The sequence below is a fragment of the Helobdella robusta genome (genome assembly GCF_000326865.2).
Source record: "Helobdella robusta unplaced genomic scaffold HELROscaffold_5, whole genome shotgun sequence".
Classification (NCBI taxonomy): domain Eukaryota; kingdom Metazoa; phylum Annelida; class Clitellata; order Rhynchobdellida; family Glossiphoniidae; genus Helobdella; species Helobdella robusta.
Window position 1 is genome coordinate 1386541 of NW_008705254.1, and position 21982 is coordinate 1408522.

The 21982-nt window shown below is 33.1% G+C and overlaps 3 protein-coding genes across 3 annotated transcripts in view; 1 reads left to right on the plus strand and 2 right to left on the minus strand.

The window, feature by feature from the left end:
- Positions 1–524: 524 nt before the first annotated feature.
- HELRODRAFT_107343 (hypothetical protein) lies at positions 525–3948 on the minus strand. The gene is made up of 9 exons (XM_009027156.1): positions 3888–3948; positions 3087–3150; positions 2806–2857; positions 2569–2632; positions 2025–2320; positions 1793–1877; positions 1386–1457; positions 1224–1286; positions 525–1018 (listed from the first exon to the last, which is right to left on the minus strand). The coding sequence occupies exons 1-9, from the start codon at positions 3915–3917 to the stop codon at positions 869–871; spliced, it is 876 nt and encodes a 291-aa protein (XP_009025404.1). The 5' UTR covers positions 3918–3948; the 3' UTR covers positions 525–868.
- A 9279-nt stretch (positions 3949–13227) lies between these two features.
- HELRODRAFT_163217 (hypothetical protein) lies at positions 13228–15961 on the minus strand (the record flags this gene model as incomplete). Its single annotated transcript, XM_009027157.1, has 3 exons — positions 13228–13377; positions 14646–14715; positions 15852–15961. The coding sequence occupies 3 exons, from the start codon at positions 15959–15961 to the stop codon at positions 13228–13230; spliced, it is 330 nt and encodes a 109-aa protein (XP_009025405.1).
- A 3586-nt stretch (positions 15962–19547) lies between these two features.
- HELRODRAFT_67859 (hypothetical protein) overlaps positions 19548–21982 on the plus strand; it is a gene marked incomplete at both ends in the record, with an annotated part of 16076 nt that continues 13641 nt past the window's right edge. The window contains one exon of the mRNA XM_009026899.1: positions 19548–19941. Within this exon, the coding sequence (XP_009025147.1) occupies positions 19548–19941 (394 nt within the window). The remainder of the gene's footprint in view (positions 19942–21982) is intronic.

Below are 21982 nucleotides of genomic sequence, written 5' to 3' on the forward strand. Positions count from 1 at the left end.
TATATATATATATATATATATATATATATATATATATATATATATATATATATATATATATAGAAGAGCATATTTTAAGCAATGATGGGCCGGAAAAAAGTTAAAATCACACGCACACAAACATTTAGAAATACACAAGGATCATCCAACATAACACGCACACACACATACACACAAAGACATACGTAGAGTGTTATTCTCTGGTTTAACCAGTCGGTTAAACTTATTCCAATAATAACAAAAGTAAAAGTCGTTATAGTAGTAGTAGTATCAGTAGTAGTAGCAGTAATTATAAGAATAATAATGATAATAATAATAATGAAAGTCATTGAACTATGATTCATTTTTATACCACATTAATTAATTAATCAATCAATCAATCAATTAATTGATTAATTAATTGATTGATGAATAAACGCAAATAACAGAATTAATAACAATAATAACAACAACAACAATAATAATAACAATTTATATTATAATTAGTAATATTATTAAAGATTTTACAATAAAACACGCTCATCTCAACTCCGTGTGCTATATTTAGATCAGCATAATCTACATAACCATCATCATTATAACTATCATCATCATCTTAACCAATCAAACAACCAAACCTCCAATCAATCAGCTGATCAATCAATCAATCAGTCAATCAACCAGCCAACCAATTAGTCAGTCAGTCAGTCAATCGACCAATTCAATAAAATATTCCGACCCGATCTTACAGCTAAGACCTGTTTCAACCATTCTTGTTTCTCGTGATAGCCAATCAATCAATCAATAAACCAACCATTCATTCAACAAACAAACCAACCAGCCAACCAATCAGCCAGCCAGCCAACCAATCCTCCAATCAATAAATCAATCAATTTTCCGGATTGTTCTTAAGTTCGGAGCCGATCTTATAACTGATGATCTTATTCCAATCTATCTTGTTCCTCGTCACTGGCAGAGCTCGCCTCAGAGCCTTGAACGTTGTGTTGGACATGTTCTGGTAGTTCTCTGATATCGCCAACTATTGGTTGGATTGATTGGTTGGTTGATTGACTAATTGGCAGATTGGTTGATTGATTGATTTAATTATTGATTGATTGGTTGGGTGATTGGCTAATTGGTTGATTGAGTTAAGTTAACCACATGATTGCAGATATAATACACTTTTTTAGCCTCATCATTCAAGCAAATTCAGTGACGTCATCGTCGTCGTCGTCATCACAAACCTGGTATTCATTTTCGGCTTGCAGGACAATGGCTGCAAACGCTTTGGCAGTGGCAGACTCATTCTGAGTGAGTGAAGAAAAATAGATGAATGAATGAATGAGTCAACAAATGAATGAATGATTGAATGAATGAAGGACCAAAGAAACGAATAGTGTACTGACGGAAATGTTCAAGGAAGTTTTGTGTTCTTTTGAAGATATCAACTGGACGTTGCCATCCTCATAGTAATGCACCTGGTCGATCCATCAATCAATCAATCAATCAATCAATCAATCAATCAATCAATCAATCAATCAATCAATCAATCAATCAATCCATCAATCAATCAATCAATTAATCAATCCATCCATCCATCAGTCAATCAATCAATCAACCAACCAACCAACCAATCGATCAATCAAAAAATTAATAAGACGGTAATTAAAATAAATATCAATTAATTATTAATCAGTTTACATTCAATCAATGAGTTTAGTCAACCAACTAATCAACCAACTCATCAATTGAACAGTCAACCAGTCAATCAATTAGTCAGTTGACAAATCAATCAACCAATCAAACTTCTTACCTGGACTTTCATAATGCCAACAACTTCAGCAGTTGACTGACCAGGCTGTATGGCAACTGACCATTGTGATCTCCATCTGCCATTCCTGGGTAAGTGGGCATGTGTATGTTTGTATTTATGTATTGATGCATGTATGAGTGTTTGCATCTGTATGTTTACGTCACTGTGCCTGTACTTGTTTGTGTGTGTGTATGTGGTGTGTGTGTGTACAAACGAAGCAACAACAATCCACCAGAAATTCTTAGGGTTGAACTGATGACTCTCGATGCAGGCAATTATGATATTGGCCCCAGCATCGCCCGACTTTCCATAGACCGTGGCAGTCCCCAGCTTGTTGTACTGTTCCTGAACATACGTCACCGTGACAGTTTCGAATGCTCGTCTCCATTCCTCAGTTGAACTCTTCTCGCCCCGATGGGGCTGGACGTCGCTGGCCTCCTTCTTTAAGTGGTCGTATCGAAAGGATTTGCCCGAACGAGGATCAAAGAATCGACCATTCCCCAAGTCACCGTGTTCGGTTATTAGGACCTATGAGATTTTTTTTGGTGATTTGTTGTTGATGATGGTGGTGGTGGACTTGGACTAGTGACTTGCTCGTCTTCTAAATGGTATTGTTGTCTGAATGTATGATGGATGATGTCTTGTGGCTTGTTGGGATGGAGTGACAACAACAATGATCAACAGCGTACAACAACATCAGCAGCAACTACCACAACTAAATCAGCAGCAACTACCACAACTACATCAGCAGCAACTACCACAACAACATTAACAACCTGTTCTTCAATGCCCTCCAGCTTGCATGGAATGAACTGTTCTTTATTGTATTCGGCAGCAGCACTATGGAAATTTTAAATTTAATTTTAACCTATAAAAATTATTTCTTTAGTTTTTTATAAAAATATAATTAATTATTTAATTTTTGCTTTGTATTTTGTCCAGAAATCAATTTTTAATCATTTTTAGATTCAAATAGCAGAAAAATAATTTGAAATCTATATCATTGTTTGAACCTGTAAGCTTCTTCCTTCAGAATGCTGTCATCATTGACAAGTATCCTAACATCTGGGGGGTAGCATTAACAACTATTACCTAATTACAAACACTAAGAGAAAATAAACCTATGCAAAATGACAAATCATTATGAAATAAATAAAGTGCAAATCAATAAATGAATGACTCAGTGGGAGAATGAATGAATGAATAAAAGAATAAATAAATCAAAGAATGAATGATTGGATAGAAAAATGAATAAGAGAATGAAAGAATGAATAACTAAATGAATGATGCCAACCATTAAACACTTCGTTGAACTCCCCAGGTGGTGCATGTAGAATGAACGAACTGGCGATTTTACCCTTCAAAGTGTAATTAATTCTTATTAATTTTCTGAAATTAATTCATTATTTTGGCTACTTGTACTAGTTGCTAATTAATTCATTTATTTTATTAAAGTAAATTTTATTATATAAAAACTGAATTAAGTTTTTTTTTTACATTTTTTATCACTTATTTATGTTTTACTTGGCCTGAGGCCCAAATATAATGATATTCAGTTTAAGTTAGTTGAGCCAAGCAGGAGTCCAAAGCCAATTGTTATTATTTAAAAGCTAGAAGTGGAAATAAATGAATTTTCACATAAATAAATAATAAACTAACTAAACACACTCAACAGAATCAGTGTCATGCATGCATCCAATCATAAATTAGATTAACCATTAAATTAAGATCAAAAATTTAATTAAATTTAAAATAAAATTATAAAAAAAATATTGTGGTTGATCCCATGAAAGTATCCTGATCAAATTTACAAATAGGAAGAAATTAGTGGGTAACATAGAAATTGGAGGTGAGATTAATTTATAAAATAGAAAAAAAAATCTACCATCAGTTAGATAAAATTAGAGATTGACAATATCCTTATATGGTCACATCCTTACTCTTACTGGGTGTGATAAACAGGAAGTACATGCAATTTACTTTCTACAAAACCACCAAACAAACCCCGAAATATCCTAATCAAAAACTTGAAACTTCATAAAATAATAAGTTGAATCGTAGTTTTGATAAGTAAAATCGGTAAAATCCTACTAACTTTCTCAGGGCTCTTCATAGTTTTCGCCATTTTTGTTGACTAAAAATTGTTTCGATATCGTTGCAGGCGGCAAAGAACTAAAATTTTTAGGAATTAAAAAACTTATTTTGATAAACTAAACATACATTTATCTGAATAAAAGATTATATTTTTGTTGAAAAAACTTTCAATTTAGTGATTAAAAACGTTCAAAATTAACAATTTTTTAAATACCCAAATAAGCAAATAAAACTGATGTTTGTAGCCTTGGTTTAATTGATAAATTTGACATTTTAAAATTTAAATCAACCGAATACATGAATGATTTCTTACAGTTTGTTCAAAGTTGTCAGTCCACATCTCTTCAATCTTTCCTCATATGAAATAATATGTTAATCAAATAATCATTTGTATGTATTTTTTTGGGTATTTTTATTTGTCATGCCGGTTACGTATGTTATTTGCAAATTAAAATTGTTTGAGGTTTTCTTTTTTTCTTTTTTTTATTTATTTTATTCAAAGTCATCCATTTTTATTATTCTCCATTACGTTTTCGTTTAAATTAGATTCGCCTGAATTTTTCAACATCAGCAACGACATCAATAACAAAAATCAACAACTAATTGAGCAACAACAACATCAACAAAAATAACAATAATAATAACAACAACAACATCGACAAAAACAACAATAATAACAACAACAACAATATCAACAACCACAACCGCGGATGTAATAGCAATAATTTTATTATCATTGCAATGTAATGTTAATTCACCCATTAGAACATTAAATAAATTCTGAAATTAAAAAAAAAATTTTTTCAAAAAGAAAATTTAAGTAGAAGTAGTAGTAGTAACTACATCAGTACCAACAGCTTCAGTAGCAATAGTTATAGCAGTAATGGTAGTAGCAGCAACAGCTGCGGAAGTGGTAGCAGCAGTAGTTGTAGTAGTGCTTGGTTTGTCTGTCTGAAATTAAAAACACACTTTTCGCATGCCACACAAATATTGAAGAAAAAAATTTTTAAGCAAAAATTTTTGGTTTTTCGTTTTTCTTAAAATGTTTCATTTTTCTATTTTTCCTTCAAGCATTTAATATATGAATTCCTATGTCAAAATCTCAAGTTATTAATGTGTGTGTGTGTGCTTGTGCGTGTGTGTGTGTAAATATATGAATTTGTGTGCCAAAATTCAAAATTTTCAAATTCATATATGTGCATGTATGATCATAATAATGTGTGTGTTTGTGTGTGTGTGTTTGTCTTTGTGTGTGTGTGTGTGTGTGCTTGTCTGTATGTGTATGTAAATATATAATGGGAGGTATAATTAAAATAATGGAGAATTTTAAAAAATGACCGTGATGTATAAAAAGCGATGAATTTGAAATACAAATTTTCGTGCAGTTCTTTGTTTTTCTTTTATCTGTAAGCAACAGAGCGCCCAAAAATGGAAAATGAATGGATGGATGGATGGATGGATGGATGGATGGATGGATGGATGGATGGATGGATGGATGGATGGATGGATGGATGGATGGATGGATGGATGGATGGATGGATGGATGGATGGATGGATGGATGGATGGATGGATGGATGGATGGATGGATGGATGGATGGATGGATGGATGGATGGATGGATGGATGGATGGATGGATGGATGGATAGATAGATAAATAAATGAATAAACAGACGATTGTATGATTGGATAGTTACATAAAAATCTCATAGGCCACATGTGTACACACAGACGGCTAAATTACACCACTTCCACTACAACTCCTCCTCCTCCTCCTACTACTAATACTACTGCTGCTGCTGCTGCTACTACTACTTCTACTACTACTACTATAATACTACTGCACATTTACTGCTATTTATACTAGGCAAATAGCCATCTGTGCCAGGCAGAGTATTGCAAATTTATAGGTAAGGGAGGCGAATTAATAAGAGGAATAAAACAACATTAACAACAACAAAAACAACAACAACAACAACAATAATAATAATAATAGCATTAACAGTAATAATAATAATATCAATAGCAACAAAATCCAAAAAAACTTAATCCATTTTTAATATGATGAAACACAAAGACATCAACAACAGCAACAATAGCAACAATAGCAACAGCAACGACATCAGAAATGACGTCATTATGAAAATTTTTGCAGCGCCTAACATCTTCCGCGATATAGCATAACATAACAACAATCATATCTCCAGTGACATACATTTCATGTCCTGGTTCGTATGCACGCTTGCGCCAAAATCTTTTTTAAGCCCTGGTGTCAAAAATAAATTTAGATACGAAACTAGGTTACGATCATCATCATCACCGTCGATGTGAAACTAGGTCATGATCATTATCACTAAAGACTCACAATGTACAGTGGTCACATGAAAATTTGCTTTCATTTAATTACCGAATATACGTCAGCGCTTGTTTACATCGGCAGGATTAGTGTACTTCCGGCTTTGAGATAATCAGAGATGGGATGGACAATTTCATTTAAAAGGTCAATCCCTGAATCAATACATCATTACTTGGCGCTTTATTTTAAATTTAAAATACATCTATCTATCAGCAAAACCTCAATTGATCGCTTTTAGCCCCTAAAAAAACAAAACAAACACACACATACACACACAAACACACACATACACACACATATACACACACACATACACACACATATATTATTGCTGTGACACTTGAACGCTCGTTACGACAAACTCCAATGTTATAACTTCAATGATCTCCATATTTCCAGCTTGTAGCTTCCAACGATCGTCAAGTGTTTGTAATTGCGTACGTTCAAGATTTCAGATACTAAAGCAGCTGTGATAATGGCAACTACTTCTTCAATGGCAAACTTGGTTGAACGTTCATTTGAATGCCAACAGCAATAGAAACATTAATCTAATTTAAATAACGACACAAATTGCAATTACGACTTCGCTCCAAACCTCGCCACAAGCATCGCTATTCTCTCTGTTGCGGGAATGTTGAATGAAATTATTTTTCTTTCATCATCATCATCAACGTCATGTCATCATCTTAATTAAGCATTGTCACTATTATTGTAGTCATAATCGTCAGCAAAGTTGCACTTTGGTTTATCGTCCCTATCCTCATCACATCGTCGTCGTCATCGTCGTCATCATCGTCATCATCATCATCGTCTTCTTCATCATCATCGTCTTCTTCATCATCATCGTCTTCTTCATCATCATCGTCTTCTTCATCATCATCGTCTTCTTCATCATCATCGTCTTCTTCATCATCATCATCTTCTTCATCATCATCGTCTTCTTCATCATCATCGTCTTCTTCATCATCATCGTCTTCTTCATCATCATCGTCTTCTTCATCATCATCATCTTCTTCATCATCATCGTCTTCTTCATCATCATCGTCTTCTTCATCATCATCGTCTTCTTCATCATCATCATCGTCTTCTTCATCATCGTCGTCATCATCATCGTCGTCATCGCGGTCTGTTAGCGTCAAGAATTTTTTCTTTAGAGTATTACGTGTTACTTATAGCGAGGCTACGCAAGGGTACCGCAAATCAAACGCCATTTTGTATGTTTGTTTGTTTGTATGTATGTATGTATGCATGTATGTATATGCGTGTATGTATGTTAGTTTTTTTGTTTGTCTAATTTTGTATTTTGATGTGTTTATAAATTGACTTTTTTTGTTGGTTTGTTAAAATATTTGAAGCAACAGCAGCAGCAGTAGCAACAACTGCAGAAATAGTAATAGTAGTAGTAGTAATAGTAATTGTAGAAAAGCAGTAGTGGTTATAGTTGATGTTTGTTGTTGTTGTTCAGGATGTCGGTATGCATTTGGCAACATTACACGGGTCGTTGGAAATTTGTTTTATTTAGAAGTGCTGTTGTTGTTGTTTGTGGTTGTTGTTGTTCGTTGTATTGTTGTTGTTGTTGTATTGTTGTTGTTGTATTGTTGTTGTTGTTGTTTGTTGTATTGTTGTTGTTGTTTGTGGAGTTGTTGTTGATGTTGTTGTTTATTTTTAGTGGCTGTTGTTGTTTGTGGCGTCGTTGTTGTCGCAGTTGTTGTTTGTTTGCGGTTGTTGTTTGTATTGTTGTTGCAGTTGGTGTTGTTGATGCTGTTGTTATTAGATAATAACTATGAAGATATGGTATTAATGAAAATGATGATGGAGGAATAAAAAATGATCATGACGATGACGATGATGATGAAATGATGACAATCATAATGACGACGACGACGTAATGGAAGTGACTTCATTGACGACGACAACGACGTAATGGAAGTGACTTCATTGACGACAACGACGACGTAATGGAAGTGACTTCATTGACGACGACGACGACGAAAGGTCATCATGTGCATGCGAAACGTTTTTTATTTTTATTGTGAGGTGAGGAGTTTCGCGTTATATATTGACGTATTTATGACGTCAGCGATTTTATGCCAGGCTTATTTACGAGTCGCTTTTTGATTTTTTAACATTTAAAAACATTTTTTTTTTTTATTTACCGCCATCATCCTCAAATTCATCATCATCATCATTACAAAAATCATTTTCATCATCATCATCTTTTTCAATATCATCATCAACAACAACGCGGCATCATCATAGTCATCATCACCAACACCACAATCAATAAAATCATCATCGTCTTCATCATCACTACCACCACCATTACCATCATCATCATCATCATCATCTTCTTCTTCTTCTTCTTCTTCTTCTTCTTCTTCTTCTTCTTCTTCTTCTTCTTCTTCTTCTTTACCATCATCTTCATCATTAACGGCAACAACAACATCACCATCATAATCATTACCACCGCTGTCATCACATCATCATCATTGTCGTCGTCGTCATCAGCATCATCACTGACCTTGCGGTCAATCAAAGTATTCATCTTTTTTAAATCCCAATTTTGCTTTGACGTCAAACAAATGTCATAGAAGAAGATGACGACGACAACGACGACGATGATGATAACGATTGCAATGATGACGATAACGATGATGATAACGTAGACGATGATGGGACCAAACAGGAAAAGGAAAAAGGTTAAAAAGATGAAAACACGGATTAAGTGAATTTTATCATATCTCCTGTTAATCTTTATTTCTTTATTGTTTCAGTTTATCCGACTGAGATCACGTTAGCCGACGGTGGCGTATTGCATTGTTTTGTATCTTATTGTCACCATGGTTTTGTTGGACTCTTTTTCTTTCTCTCTCTCTCTCTCTCTCTCTCTCTCTTTCACTCTCTCTCTCTCTCTCTCTCTATCTTTATCTCTCCCTCTTTTTTCGATCTCTTGCTTCTTTATCTCTATTCATCATTTTTTCTTTATTTTTGTCCCTCCGTTTGTCTTTCTTGCTTTACTTCTTTTTTTCATTTTCCATCTTTCACTCTTTCTCTCTCTCTCTTTTTCTCTTTTTTCTTTCTCTCTTTTCTTCTCTCTCCATTTCTCTCACTTTCCACTCATGTTCTTACTTTTTTCCATACCACCACCAAGGTAACGATTTTAGCTCTGCACTAGTCAGGCTCCTTAAAATTATTCATAAGCATTATGAAAATAACATTGATAATATATAATAATAAGCTGAATAAATAATAAATCATGATAACAATAACAATACGATGGCATGAACATGATGCCGAAATGATAATCTAGATATAAATATGATAATATATAGTTTAATTAGGAGGTTTAATTTACATTATAATGTATAAACGCCAGCCAGCAACTAAAAAACATTCTTTGTAAGGAAGACGCGCCTACATTTACACACACACGCACAAACACACACGCACACACATCCACACGTACACACACACGTACACACACATTCACACACACGTATACACACATTCACACACACGTACACACACACTCGCGCACACACATTCACACACACGTATACACACATTCACACACACAAACACACACACAAGCACATACATAAGAATACTCACGCACTCGCTTGAATTTTGCTTGGATTTTAAAAAAATTAAACGGAAATGGAAAATAATGAAGAGATGAGTTTGGGGAAAAGAGAACAAGCAGAGAAAAAACAAGAGGAGAAAGAGAAGAAGAATAAAAAAAGTGAGAGAAAGAGAAATAAATGAACTAAGGATCAAAAAAAGAGGACAACTCGCCATAAATGCAAATACATGGAAGAAGATTGCAAAGTAAAAAATTTAAATAACAAAAAACAAACTGAAACCGAATTTAAAATACGAGCCAAAAAATCTCCACAAAAACTGGAAGAGAGAAGAAGAAAGAAAGAAAGAAAAAAAGAGAAAGAGCGAGAGAGAGAGAGAGAAAAAGGTGAAGTAAGGTGATACATAATGTAATAGTCTGTCGGCACGTTCACACGAACCAAGCAAGGACGCCAGGCTCTAAAGTTAAATAAATAAGTAAAGAGATAAACGAATGCTTGACCTAACCATGTAAGTAATGTGACGTCATGCATCACGTGATACAAACACGTTAACGCGACATCTTCTGATCGTTAATCTTTTGTTTTGGAAAGAGAGAAAGAGAGAAAACGAAACTTGGGAAAAATGAATAAAAATAAACTGAGATGAGATAAAATGACAAAAAGTTATTTCAAAGCAACTTTTTCGTAATTTTCTAAAAAAAAAATTAGTCATCAAATTTATTTTTTTGATAATTTTCAGTGAAAAATTATTTTTTCACCAAAAATAAAAAAAGTTTGAAATGAAAAAGGAAAAGAGGAGGTAGGTATTTTTTCATGTAAATTGATACAAAATTTTCAAAAAATGATCAAACAAAGGACTTGAATTGCGTTCTTTATAGACAGCCTTTTTGTGCAAAACACATACACAAATGCACATACACATAAATACGTGCACACATATATACACACACATATAGGCACACACACATAAACACACACGCATCATACATCTTTATATACACATACACACACACACATACACATAAACACACACGCATCATACATCTTTATATATATATATATATATATATATATATATATATATATTTGTATTTACATCTACCTAAAATGAAAGGTGATAGATAAACACGTACGTACGTACATACATACATACATACATACATACATACATACATACATTACATACATAGATACATATATGCATACATACATACACATATACATACATTATGAGACCATTGTATGACAACACAAAGGGGAACATTTTCCTATAAATACATTAAAAATGGTACCGAAAAAACCGTATAGGTATCTTTGCATGTATTCATCTAGGTATTTAGCTCTTATGTAATGTATTTAGTTATTAAATATGTAGATACCTAAGTAGCAGAATATATTTTTCTTATCTAAATTAAATTTTTTTATTTTTGTAAAAAAAACTAATAAAATTACTAAAGGGTAAATAATTTAATGAAATTTGGGCAAAGTTAATTAGTTCATTCATTACAAATTGATTAATTAAATCATTAACTAATCAATTAATTATTTTTAATATTAATTAAGTAATTTTAAAAACTTTCTAAATTTTTATAAATATTTACATAAACACTCTTTACTTATTTGTAACCTTCCTATAATAATAAAAATAATATTTTTATTATTATTACTTCGATTATTGTTATAATTATTATTTAGATTGTTATATATTGTTATATATATATATATACATATATATAATACGTAATTATAGATTGTTTGGCATAATTTTAATAAGGTGAGTCATCATAAAGTTATTATTATTATTATTGTTTTTAATAAATATTAAAACAAATAATAATTATAAGATAATAACAACAACAATAATAATAATAGTAGTGTAGCAGTAGTAGTAGTAGTAGAAGTAGTAGTAGTAGTAGTAGTAGTAGCAGTAGTAGTAGTAGTGGCAGTAGTAGTGGCAGTAGTAGTGGCAGTAGTAGTGGCAGTAGTAGTGGCAGTAGTAGTGGCAGTAGTAGTGGCAGTAGTAGTGGCAGTAGTAGTAGTTGCAACAATATTGGTAGCAATAGTAGTAGTAGTAGTAGTAGTAATAGTTTAGGATGACAAAATCCATATCAGCATTTTCGTGATGCAAATGTTTCTTTTTCCACCTCCATTGTCGCACATCCGGCATAATCAACCTAGCGGCGTGACGTCATTAATAATAGCAATAACAATAAATAACAACAATGATAATGATGTTGATGATGATGGTAATAATAATAATAATAATAATAATAATAATAATAATGATGATGATGATGATGATGATGATGATGATAATAATAGTAATAGTAATAACAATAATTAATAATAATAATGAACTAACAAACGAGTAAATACAACAGTAATAACAACAAATAACAACAACAACAACAATAATTATATTAACTATTATTAATAATAAAAATGATAATAGTTATAATAAACAAGAAAACAGAAGAGGCTGTTATTTTTTTACACCGTGTCTCATACAAAACTCATTTCCTCCCCATTGTCACAATATTTAAGCCAACTTTTTTGTCATTCCCGTCACACCGGATCATTATCATTACCGCCGTCGTCATCATCATCATCATCATCATTATCATTATCACCTTAGTTGTTTTGATGGTTATGATATCATTCGTTATTATCATCTATATCATCTCTTTTTATCATTGTTATTATCATTTTCAAAATAATAATAATAATCATCATCGTCGTCGTCGTCATCGTCATCATCATAGAATCATAATCATCATAATAGGCACCATCATTACGAGCGATCGATGGAATGCACTGATTAACCTTCTACATGACGCAACTCCGTGGCGACAATATACAAACATACATACATACATACATACATACAAACACACATACATGCATACATACATAGAGAGACAACTAGACGAACAAACAGACTGACAGACAGACAGACAAACATAAACAGACGCACCTATAAACTGTGGTTATTATGAACGCCAACAGAGTCCTTCACTGTTAATTAAACTCTTTAATTTGACGATTAATTTAATTATTAATGTTCAGTTGCTAATTATGAATAACACACACACACATACACATACACATACACACATACATAAATTTATACACACAAACACACACGCATATACAAAACTACAAAACATTACAAAGTATTAAAACAAAAAACACACAGATGCCCGATTTCAATAAATCAAACAAACCTCAACTGAAAAATCGTTTTGTTTCATGTGTCATTTTTTTCTAGACTCTAGTTTCTTCCATTTTATCTTCAGATAGGTTTTGTCTCGTTTCGACATATCTCGTCTCGTATGGTTTATTCTTTGTTTCGTTTTGTTTCGTAACGAATCCGTATTTTTTTCTACAAATTAACAACTGCAGGAGTTTACGCTTGTCTTTTATTATTGTTATTCTTCTTCTTCTCCTTCTCCTTCTCCTTCTCCTTCTCCTTCTCCTTCTCCTTCTCCTTCTCCTTCTCCTTCTCCTTCTCCTTCTTCTTCTTCTTCTTCTTCTTCTTCTTCTTCTTCTTCTTTTCCTAAAGGACATTTATTTTACTCATTTATGTTATTGTGTTATTTTTTGGGTTATTTACTATGTTATTTCTTGTTTTATGGAAGTCAACCCTAGATAAGCATTTATTGCTAAGCTGACTCTTTCACTTTATTTTTTGTGAATAAATGGAATTTTAAAAAAAATTATTAAATAATTGAACTGATCAATGCGTTCATGTGTTTCGTAATTGGCTTCAGATGATACTCTTCATTTTTGAGACTTCAAATTTTTTTCATTTGTTTTTTTTTTGTTTCATTTCTTCCGTCTGTCTATTTCTATCTGTTTGTCTGTATGAATGTATGTCTGTCTGTCTTTTTGTCTATCTATGTCTAATTTTATTTTTCGTTTTACCTTTCTCAGAACATCCCTGTCTGTCTGTTTGTTTGTCTATTTATATCTGACTATATCTTGGTCAATTTTACTGAATATCTGTCTATATGTCTATCTAAATGTCTGTCTGTCTGTTTGTCTGTCTGTCCCTATCTCATCATTCTTCTTCATCATCCTCATCATTGTCGTCATCATCGCCATCATCGCCTGTCATAAACTGCAAAAGAGGGAAGATAGGAGATCTCCAGTTGTAATTGAATTTCCTTGAAATTCACGAACATTACGCTGTTTATATTCATTCATTCGTTCGTTTATTCGTTCGTTTATTAATTCGTGTTTTCGTTTTCACTCATTCATTTGTTTGTTTGTTTGTTTGTTTGTTCATCCATTCGTTAGTTTGTTCGTTCGTTTATTTAAAATACGTGTAAACCCACAGACCGCACTTAAATAACAGGTAAAAGTAGCGAAGAAGACCCATAAAAGTAATTAATTTTTAATGACCCCGATACATTTTTTATTATTTTTACTATTAATTATCATTATTATTATTGTTGTTTTATTTTTATTATTTTATTTTATCTTCCAATTAACTAAAAAGCTTTTAAACTGTTGAAACCGAATTAAAATACAAACACACATATGTTATTTCCACTGCTTAATCTCCGATACATGAAGCGCAACTTTCGCTATATTAACTAATTTGAAAACCAAAATAATTTTGCAATACAAGTTTGCAAAACTTTACTCCCAATAACAATTTCGTATCTAAATATCAGTAGAAAATTTTGACAACTCCAACCTTTAACCCAATGAAATGAATTCATACAAGCCTAAAAATTTGAAAACGTATGATCTACAACACGAATGGACATCTAAAAATGAGAGATTGCTTGCTATACATCTGAAAAATGTTAGGATGACCCTAGCGAAGAATATTGAGAAAGCAAAGAGATTTGCATTTGACATATCTTCATGTTTCCGATCTATAAATCTGTCAATGTTTAGATATGAAGTTGTGTTAAATAAAATGAATTATATTTTGTTTGTTTAGTTTTATTCATTACAAATGATAATTATTTATATGAAAAAACAAAAAGTTAGATATCATAGTTAACGCTATCATCTTCGGCCCAAAAAATTATTTTTCAACACAAATTTTCATAAAAGAGAAACTTTCCTTCATATAAGTTTGTTAAGAAATAAAATGGCAGAAAAAAGCTTAGAAATTGCAAAAAAGAAAATGAAGATATGAGAAAAAAATGTTCTTTTTGCACTAGAAATATGCGCCCAGCCAACTATAAACACAATGCAGGGGTACGTTTCTTTCTCTGTCCGTCTCTCTGACGGTCTGAATATCCTTCCGTCTGTCCGTCAGTCTAATTATCTAAGAGTTTGTATGTTCGTCTGTTTGTCTGCCTGCCTGTACCATTCAATTTTGTATTATTATAGTAAGCCTATTGATTCAATTTTTGGTTTTTGTTTCAAAACAGAGATACAAAATTTAGAGAAATTTATTCACCCTGCTCTCCACAAAAAGGGCAAACTTTATTTTTTTTAAATATTTTTTATTTATTCGTTATTTTCGAATCATCTGCGTGAGGTTTTTGTTTGGAAACGATACGATACGATATTGAAATTTTGCCTCCAATGAAACGAAACAACACCAGATATAACGAGACATAACGAGATATAACGAGACATAACGAGATATAACGAGACATAACGAGATATAACGAGACATAACGAGACATAACGAGAGGCAGATGCTTGTTATTTTCATTAACTTAAAAAAATTTATATTCAATTCATTGGATGTTAAACCATCAAATGAAATCAATGCCCTTATTAAAAGATAGAGACTCAAGTGCATAGAGAAAGGAAGTTGGAAGTGTCTTTCCTTTCGTTCTCTCTCTCTCTCTCTCTTTCTCTCTCTCTCAATCTCTCTCTTCCTCTTATCTCTTCTCTCTTTTCTTTTTTTACGTTCTTTTTTCTTCTCTTTATACAATTACATATTATTCCCATTCTCATATTTTTTCAAACTCTCTCTCTCTCTCTCTCTCTCTCTCTCTCTCTCTCTCTCTCTCTCTCTCTCTTCCTTTCTTTTTCTCTTCCTCTTTCGATACGAACGAGTTTCTCTTATTTTTTCTCTCCGTCTCTTTCTTAATACATGTTTCTTTCTGCTCAACATATCGTTTCAAAGTGAAAACATAATAATCTACATGCGTGCAGATGAGCATAGGTGGATATTTTTTAAAGAATTCTTACAATTTTAATTACAACCCTGGATCTTTTTTTTATATCAAATTTGAAGTTACTGTTCAAAAACTTTTAAACATTTATTTAGAAATGAATGAAAACATCCCTTTATATTTGTGTAAAAATACTTTTTATTTGAGAGCTCGCTCAGGGCGTGCGGTCATAAATAATCAAATTTTTTCGCTGAACAAGTTTTTTTTAATTTTAGTTCATTGTTTTTTTAAAACATTTCATCTTTATCTCTCTATGATTTTCTCTATCTCTTTATTTTTTTTTCTCTCCTTTTCTCATTCTCTCTCTCTCTCCTAATACTCCGTGTAGATTCAAATTTCTGGAGTTGGAATTTCTAATTTGGTTCGAACTGTGCTAAGTAAAAAGAAATAAATTTCTTGAACGTTCTGACGAAAATATAACAAAACCGGGCAATGACAAAAATCTTATTAGACATTTAGAAGAACAGCTTTTGATAAATAATTATTAAATTCTTAATCATAGAAAGTGAAGAAGTGAAATAATGTGAAATATCAAAGAGCAATTAAACAGACCATAACTTAAAAACTACCCCAACCACTACTACCACAACAACAACAACTACTACTACTACTAGTGCTACAATTATTGTGATAACAACCACTTCTACTACTACTACTACTACTACTACTACTACTACTACTACTACTACTACGACTACTACTACTAATACTGCTGCAGATGCTGCTACTACAACAGCCACAGACTCTATCTATCCTAATTTACCGGCAATGAATAATAAATTATTTGCTTATAAAATGGTATGCCTTATGCGTCTATATTTTTTATGTTTGTTTCGGTAGGTATGTGTCTGTCTGTATGTTTGTTAGTACGTGTGTATGTGTGTGCCTGTATTAATGTGTGTGTGTGCCTTCATTAATGTGTGTGTGTGTGTGTGCGTGTGTGTGTGATCTTATTAGTGTGACTGCGTTTTATTTTAGCATATAAAATAAAAAAAGTAAAAAAGAAAGAATTAGGATGAATCAGAAAGAGAAAGAGAGAGAGAGAGAGATAGAAAGATTAGAAAAATGAATGAAAAAATGAGAAATTGCGAGAAAGATAGAGAGAATGAAATAAAATGAATGAACGAAAGAAAGCCCGAGGTCCACGGACTTAATGATCTACAGAGTTTGGAAATGAAATCATGAACTATGAAATATATTTATATGCATGTTCGTTTGCACGTTTTTGTATGTACGTTCGTATTTACGTTTTTATGTTTGTGTGTATGTTTGATTGTTTGTATGTTTGTTTGTATGTCTGATTGTTTGTATGTTTGTTTGTTTGTAGGTTTGCTTGTTGGTACGTTGTATTTTTGTTTAAGCTCGGTTGTTTTATATTTATTGTTTGTCTGATCTGTAGTATGTTTGTTTAATCAAGCTTATATGGCTGTCTCTCTCTCTTTTTCTCTGTTTCACTCTCTTTCTTTCTCTATCTCTCTCTATACATAATGCATTATCGTCTTCGTGATTGGCAGTGAGAGTAGCGAAAATGCATTAGCTATCATCATCAGAAGCACTTGCAGGTCACATCATCAGCAACGATCGACACTGCAGTAATGCATTCCAACCGTAAATATACAAGCAACTGAGCAAATATACAATACACACACACATACACACACATACATACACACTTACTACACATACACATATGCACACATACTCACAAGCGCACATCAAAGATCATTCAAACAGTCATACACATACAAACTTCTTATAGACACACACACCACACAGACACACATACAAACCAAACATAAAAGAAAACACACACAAACACACACACAAACATACATACGGTCATACACCATCATATTCATTAGTTTGTTAAATGACATTCGAATTGGGATGGTGATAGCAAGGCTAATTGTATATATTCAAAATTTTTATCATCGTTACCTTTATTATTATTGTTAGTAATAGTAGTAACAGCAACAACAGTAGCAGCAGCAGTAGTGGTAGTACCAGTAGCAGCAGTAGTAATAGTAGTAGCAGTAGTTGTAGTACATGTAGTAGCAGCAGTTGTAGCAGCATTTATATCATTAGTAGTAGTAACAGCAGTAGTAGTAGAAGTAGTAGTAGAAGCAGTAGTAGAAATAGTAGTAGAAGTAGTAGTGGTAGAAGTAGTAGTAGAAGTAGTAGTAGTAGCAGTAGAAGCAGCAGCAGCTGTAACAGTAGCAGTGGTTGTAGTTGAATGAAAGATCGAACGACGAATTTTGATTGACATTTTAATGGCCGTTCCGATGATAACCTGGACATATGATGGATTGACCGTTGTCAGACGAATAGATGAACGTTCCATTTTTTTAATTTTTTTTTGTTTATTTATAATAATAATAATAATAATAATAACAATAATAGCAGAAACCTGTTGATGATGTACAGCAATAACAAAATCAACAAAGATACTAAAAACTGTAAAGGTAAAATGAACCACTGCAAAGGGGAAATCAACAACAATGACGTCACAATCAGCAAGGATGACGTCACGATCGATGGCGAAATGAACAAAAACCGCAACAACTACACTCGGAAAAATGTCAACATCTGTTGCGACTTCAACTGCGATGATGACGTCATAAACTACAACGACATAAATAATAATAATAATAATTATAACAATAATAATAATTTCAACAATCACTTCGTAAACAACTTGTTACAGTCTGTTGGCTGTAGAGTTAAATTATTTTATATTTTTTTGTTTGATAATTTGACGTCATCGTCACCATTATCATCGTCACCATCATCATCATCACCGTCATTCTTATTATTATTTTTGTTTTTCTTATTTTTGCCACCATCATCATCAGCATTACCGTCATCATCATCATCTTCTCTAACGACAACCCTGTCACGATCATCGTTATCATCAACATCATCATCGTCGTCTACGTCATCATCATCATCATTGTCACCATTTATGACGTCATCATCATCGTCACCATTAATGACGTCATCAACGTCATATTTTGATGATAGTTATTGCCGACCTGTTTACGATCAAGACGTTGAGATGCCAGTGAATCCATATGACGACGATGATGACGATGATAACAACAACAACAACAACATCAGCAACAGCAGCAATAATGATAATAATGATGATAATATAATTAAGAATGATGATAATAATAGCACTGATGACATTTCTATGCATCGAAACAGAAGAAACATAATGATGATGATGATGAAGATGATAACGGAAAAGAGTAAAAAGAAGATGATGCGGATAGAGAGAAAGAGGGAAATTATGAGAAAAAAAGAGAAAAAGATAATGATGAAAGAGAGAGAGAAGGAAATGACGTCCGTGAAAAAAAGAAGGAAAAGAATAACCTCGAATGAAAGAATGTCTCCCTCGAATTTCCGATCTAGAAGCTTGATGTTACTTCATTCATTCACTTGGTCAACATCTGATTATGCACAGATTTCAGAACCATTTTCATCTTCATCGTCATCATCATCGTCGTCACTAACAACTGCATCGTTACCATCATTGTGGTCGCTATCGAATTCTCCAAACACTGCCCCAAGTATGAACCAATTCACCTCCAACACCAATAACTCAACCAACAACAACAATGACGACGCATCAACAACAGCCACCATCAACCACACCGCCATCATCAACGCAACCACAAACGACAGCAGCGACGACAGCGGCGACAGCGGCGACACCGCCCTCAAGCGCTTCAGCGACAGATACCAACACGTGCACGGATACGCTTGCCTCATCATCTGCATCTTCGGGATTAGCACCAACCTCATCAACATAACGGTCCTCACGAGAAAGACAATGGTCAGTTCTACGAACATACTTCTAACTGCCCTGGCAATGTCTGACCTGCTGACGATGGTCTCATGCCTGCCCTATGTCATGTACTTTCATATGTACAGCACCCCGGATGAAACACAGAAGCATGGACAGGGTTAGGAGGGGTTGTCCATTAGGGGGGTATTAGAGAGGGGCTGTCCGTTAGGGGGGGAGGGTAGTTTTTTAATTGTTTGTTACCGCTGTTTGGAATGGTTGAACGGGCGGGTGTGCATTTTGGGAACTCATTCAATGTGTGCGAATTGGTATGCGTGCATGTGCCTGGATATACAACGTCATCGTCGTCATCGCCATCAGAAATGACGTCATTATCGTCATCATCGCAAACATAAACAACAACATCATCATCAAGAGCAACAGCATCATTATCAGGCCGGCCAGTTCATTGAACATGGCGCATTATTGGGGAGATTTAGTTAGCGGCTCTGCTACAAGCCAACGTTTGTTGAGGCTATTTATACCACACACACATACACATACACACACACACACACATTTTCAGTTTTTTTTCATTCTTTTATTTTTATTCCTTCATTTACGCATTCAGTCGTTCAATTAATCTCGTGATTTTTCGATAGAAATTCATCATGTTGTTTGTAAAATCTCACATTGCGTGTTCGAATAAAAACTCAACGAAGCGTATAAGGTTTTTAAATATACAAACACACACACACAAACAAACAAATATACACGCATACAAACATATGAACATACAAACACACATACAAACATACATACATACATACATAGGCATACAAACATGGGAACATACAAGTGCAGTATAAACATTCGTAATCATTCCCTGACACGTTCCAACATCAGCTTTATAACACCGATGATATTTGCCTCTATTATTTCTTCACTAGACAGACCTAAACAAGCATACACCCCAACAAACAAACAAACAATCTTACACACAACCGCATACAACTCATACAAACAAAGTATACAGCCCGACTAACATACAAACGGACAGACGTGTATACACACTCACAAACATACAAACAAATAAACAAACCCAGAAACAAACAAACATTCAAACAAACAAACAAACAAACAATCTTACATACAACCGCTTACAACTCATACAAACAAAGCATACAGTCCTACTAACATACAAACGTTCAAACATACAAACATGTATACACGCTCACAAACATAAAAACGAATAAACAAACCAACAAACAAATATTTAAACAAACAAACAAATAAACAACAAAACAACCTAAAATTTGACCGACAACAATCAGACGTTCAAAAATTTAATCCGAGAGAAAAAAACTATTCAAGATTTTATAGGCGAATAATCGCTGCACAAGCAACGTAAAGTGATGACGATGATGACGATGATGAAGATGATGTTCGTGATGATTATGATGTTTATTGTTGAGTGTTGTGCTATGTTCGGATTTCTGATTGAGAATTACTAGCGACCTAAGGTAAAAAAAACTCTAGAGAAGAAAACATGAAAAATGTGAGAGAGCGAAAGAGAAAGAAGGAGAGAAAGAGAAAGAAATGATAAAAAGGAAGAAAGCAAAAGAGAGAGAGTGAAACAGAAAGAAAGGGGAAGATAAAAATAAAATAAATGAAATATAGTAAAAAAAATTATAAAAAAATAGGAAGAACGAGAGAGAGAACGAGAGACAGGGGAGAGAAAGATAAGGAAAAAGAAAAAAGAGAGAGAGAGAAAGAAAGAGAGAGAGGAAGAAAGAGAGAGAGAGAAAGAGAAAGAGAGAGAGAGAGATTTAATTAAGATTTGTATCTTAAGCTGTTTATTGTCGCAAACTGCAAACTCTTACTTCCTATGCAAATATCACCTCAGTTTTTCCTTGGACACAGACCAATGAAACAAAAACCAATAGCACCTGCTTCGAACCTTTTTTGTGTAAATAATCAGAAAGTATCTTAAGATTTATAGGAAAGAATTTGTGAATGACTGAACGAATGGGTTGATGAATGAATGAATGAACGAACAAATGAACGAACGAACGAACAAACGAATGAATGAAGGACCGATTGAAAGAATGAATGAAGGAATACACCAAAGAATGAATGTTTTGGTTCATTAATCTTACAATTGTAGCATTGATATAATGTTTTTCTCTATAGAAAAAACAAAAATAAAATGGAAATAGGTA

Bases quoted from the DNA above. Each gene is read 5' to 3' on its own strand.
- HELRODRAFT_107343 (XM_009027156.1), bottom strand. From the start codon at position 3,917: ATGGCGAAAACTATGAAGAGCCCTGAGAAA. The intron at 2,858-3,086 runs GTTGGCATCATT...GCTACCCCCCAG, and splicing joins GTTCAACGAAGTGTTTAATG to ATGTTAGGATACTTGTCAAT. The intron at 1,878-2,024 runs GTGGATTGTTGT...CCACTTACCCAG, and splicing joins TTCAACCCTAAGAATTTCTG to GAATGGCAGATGGAGATCAC.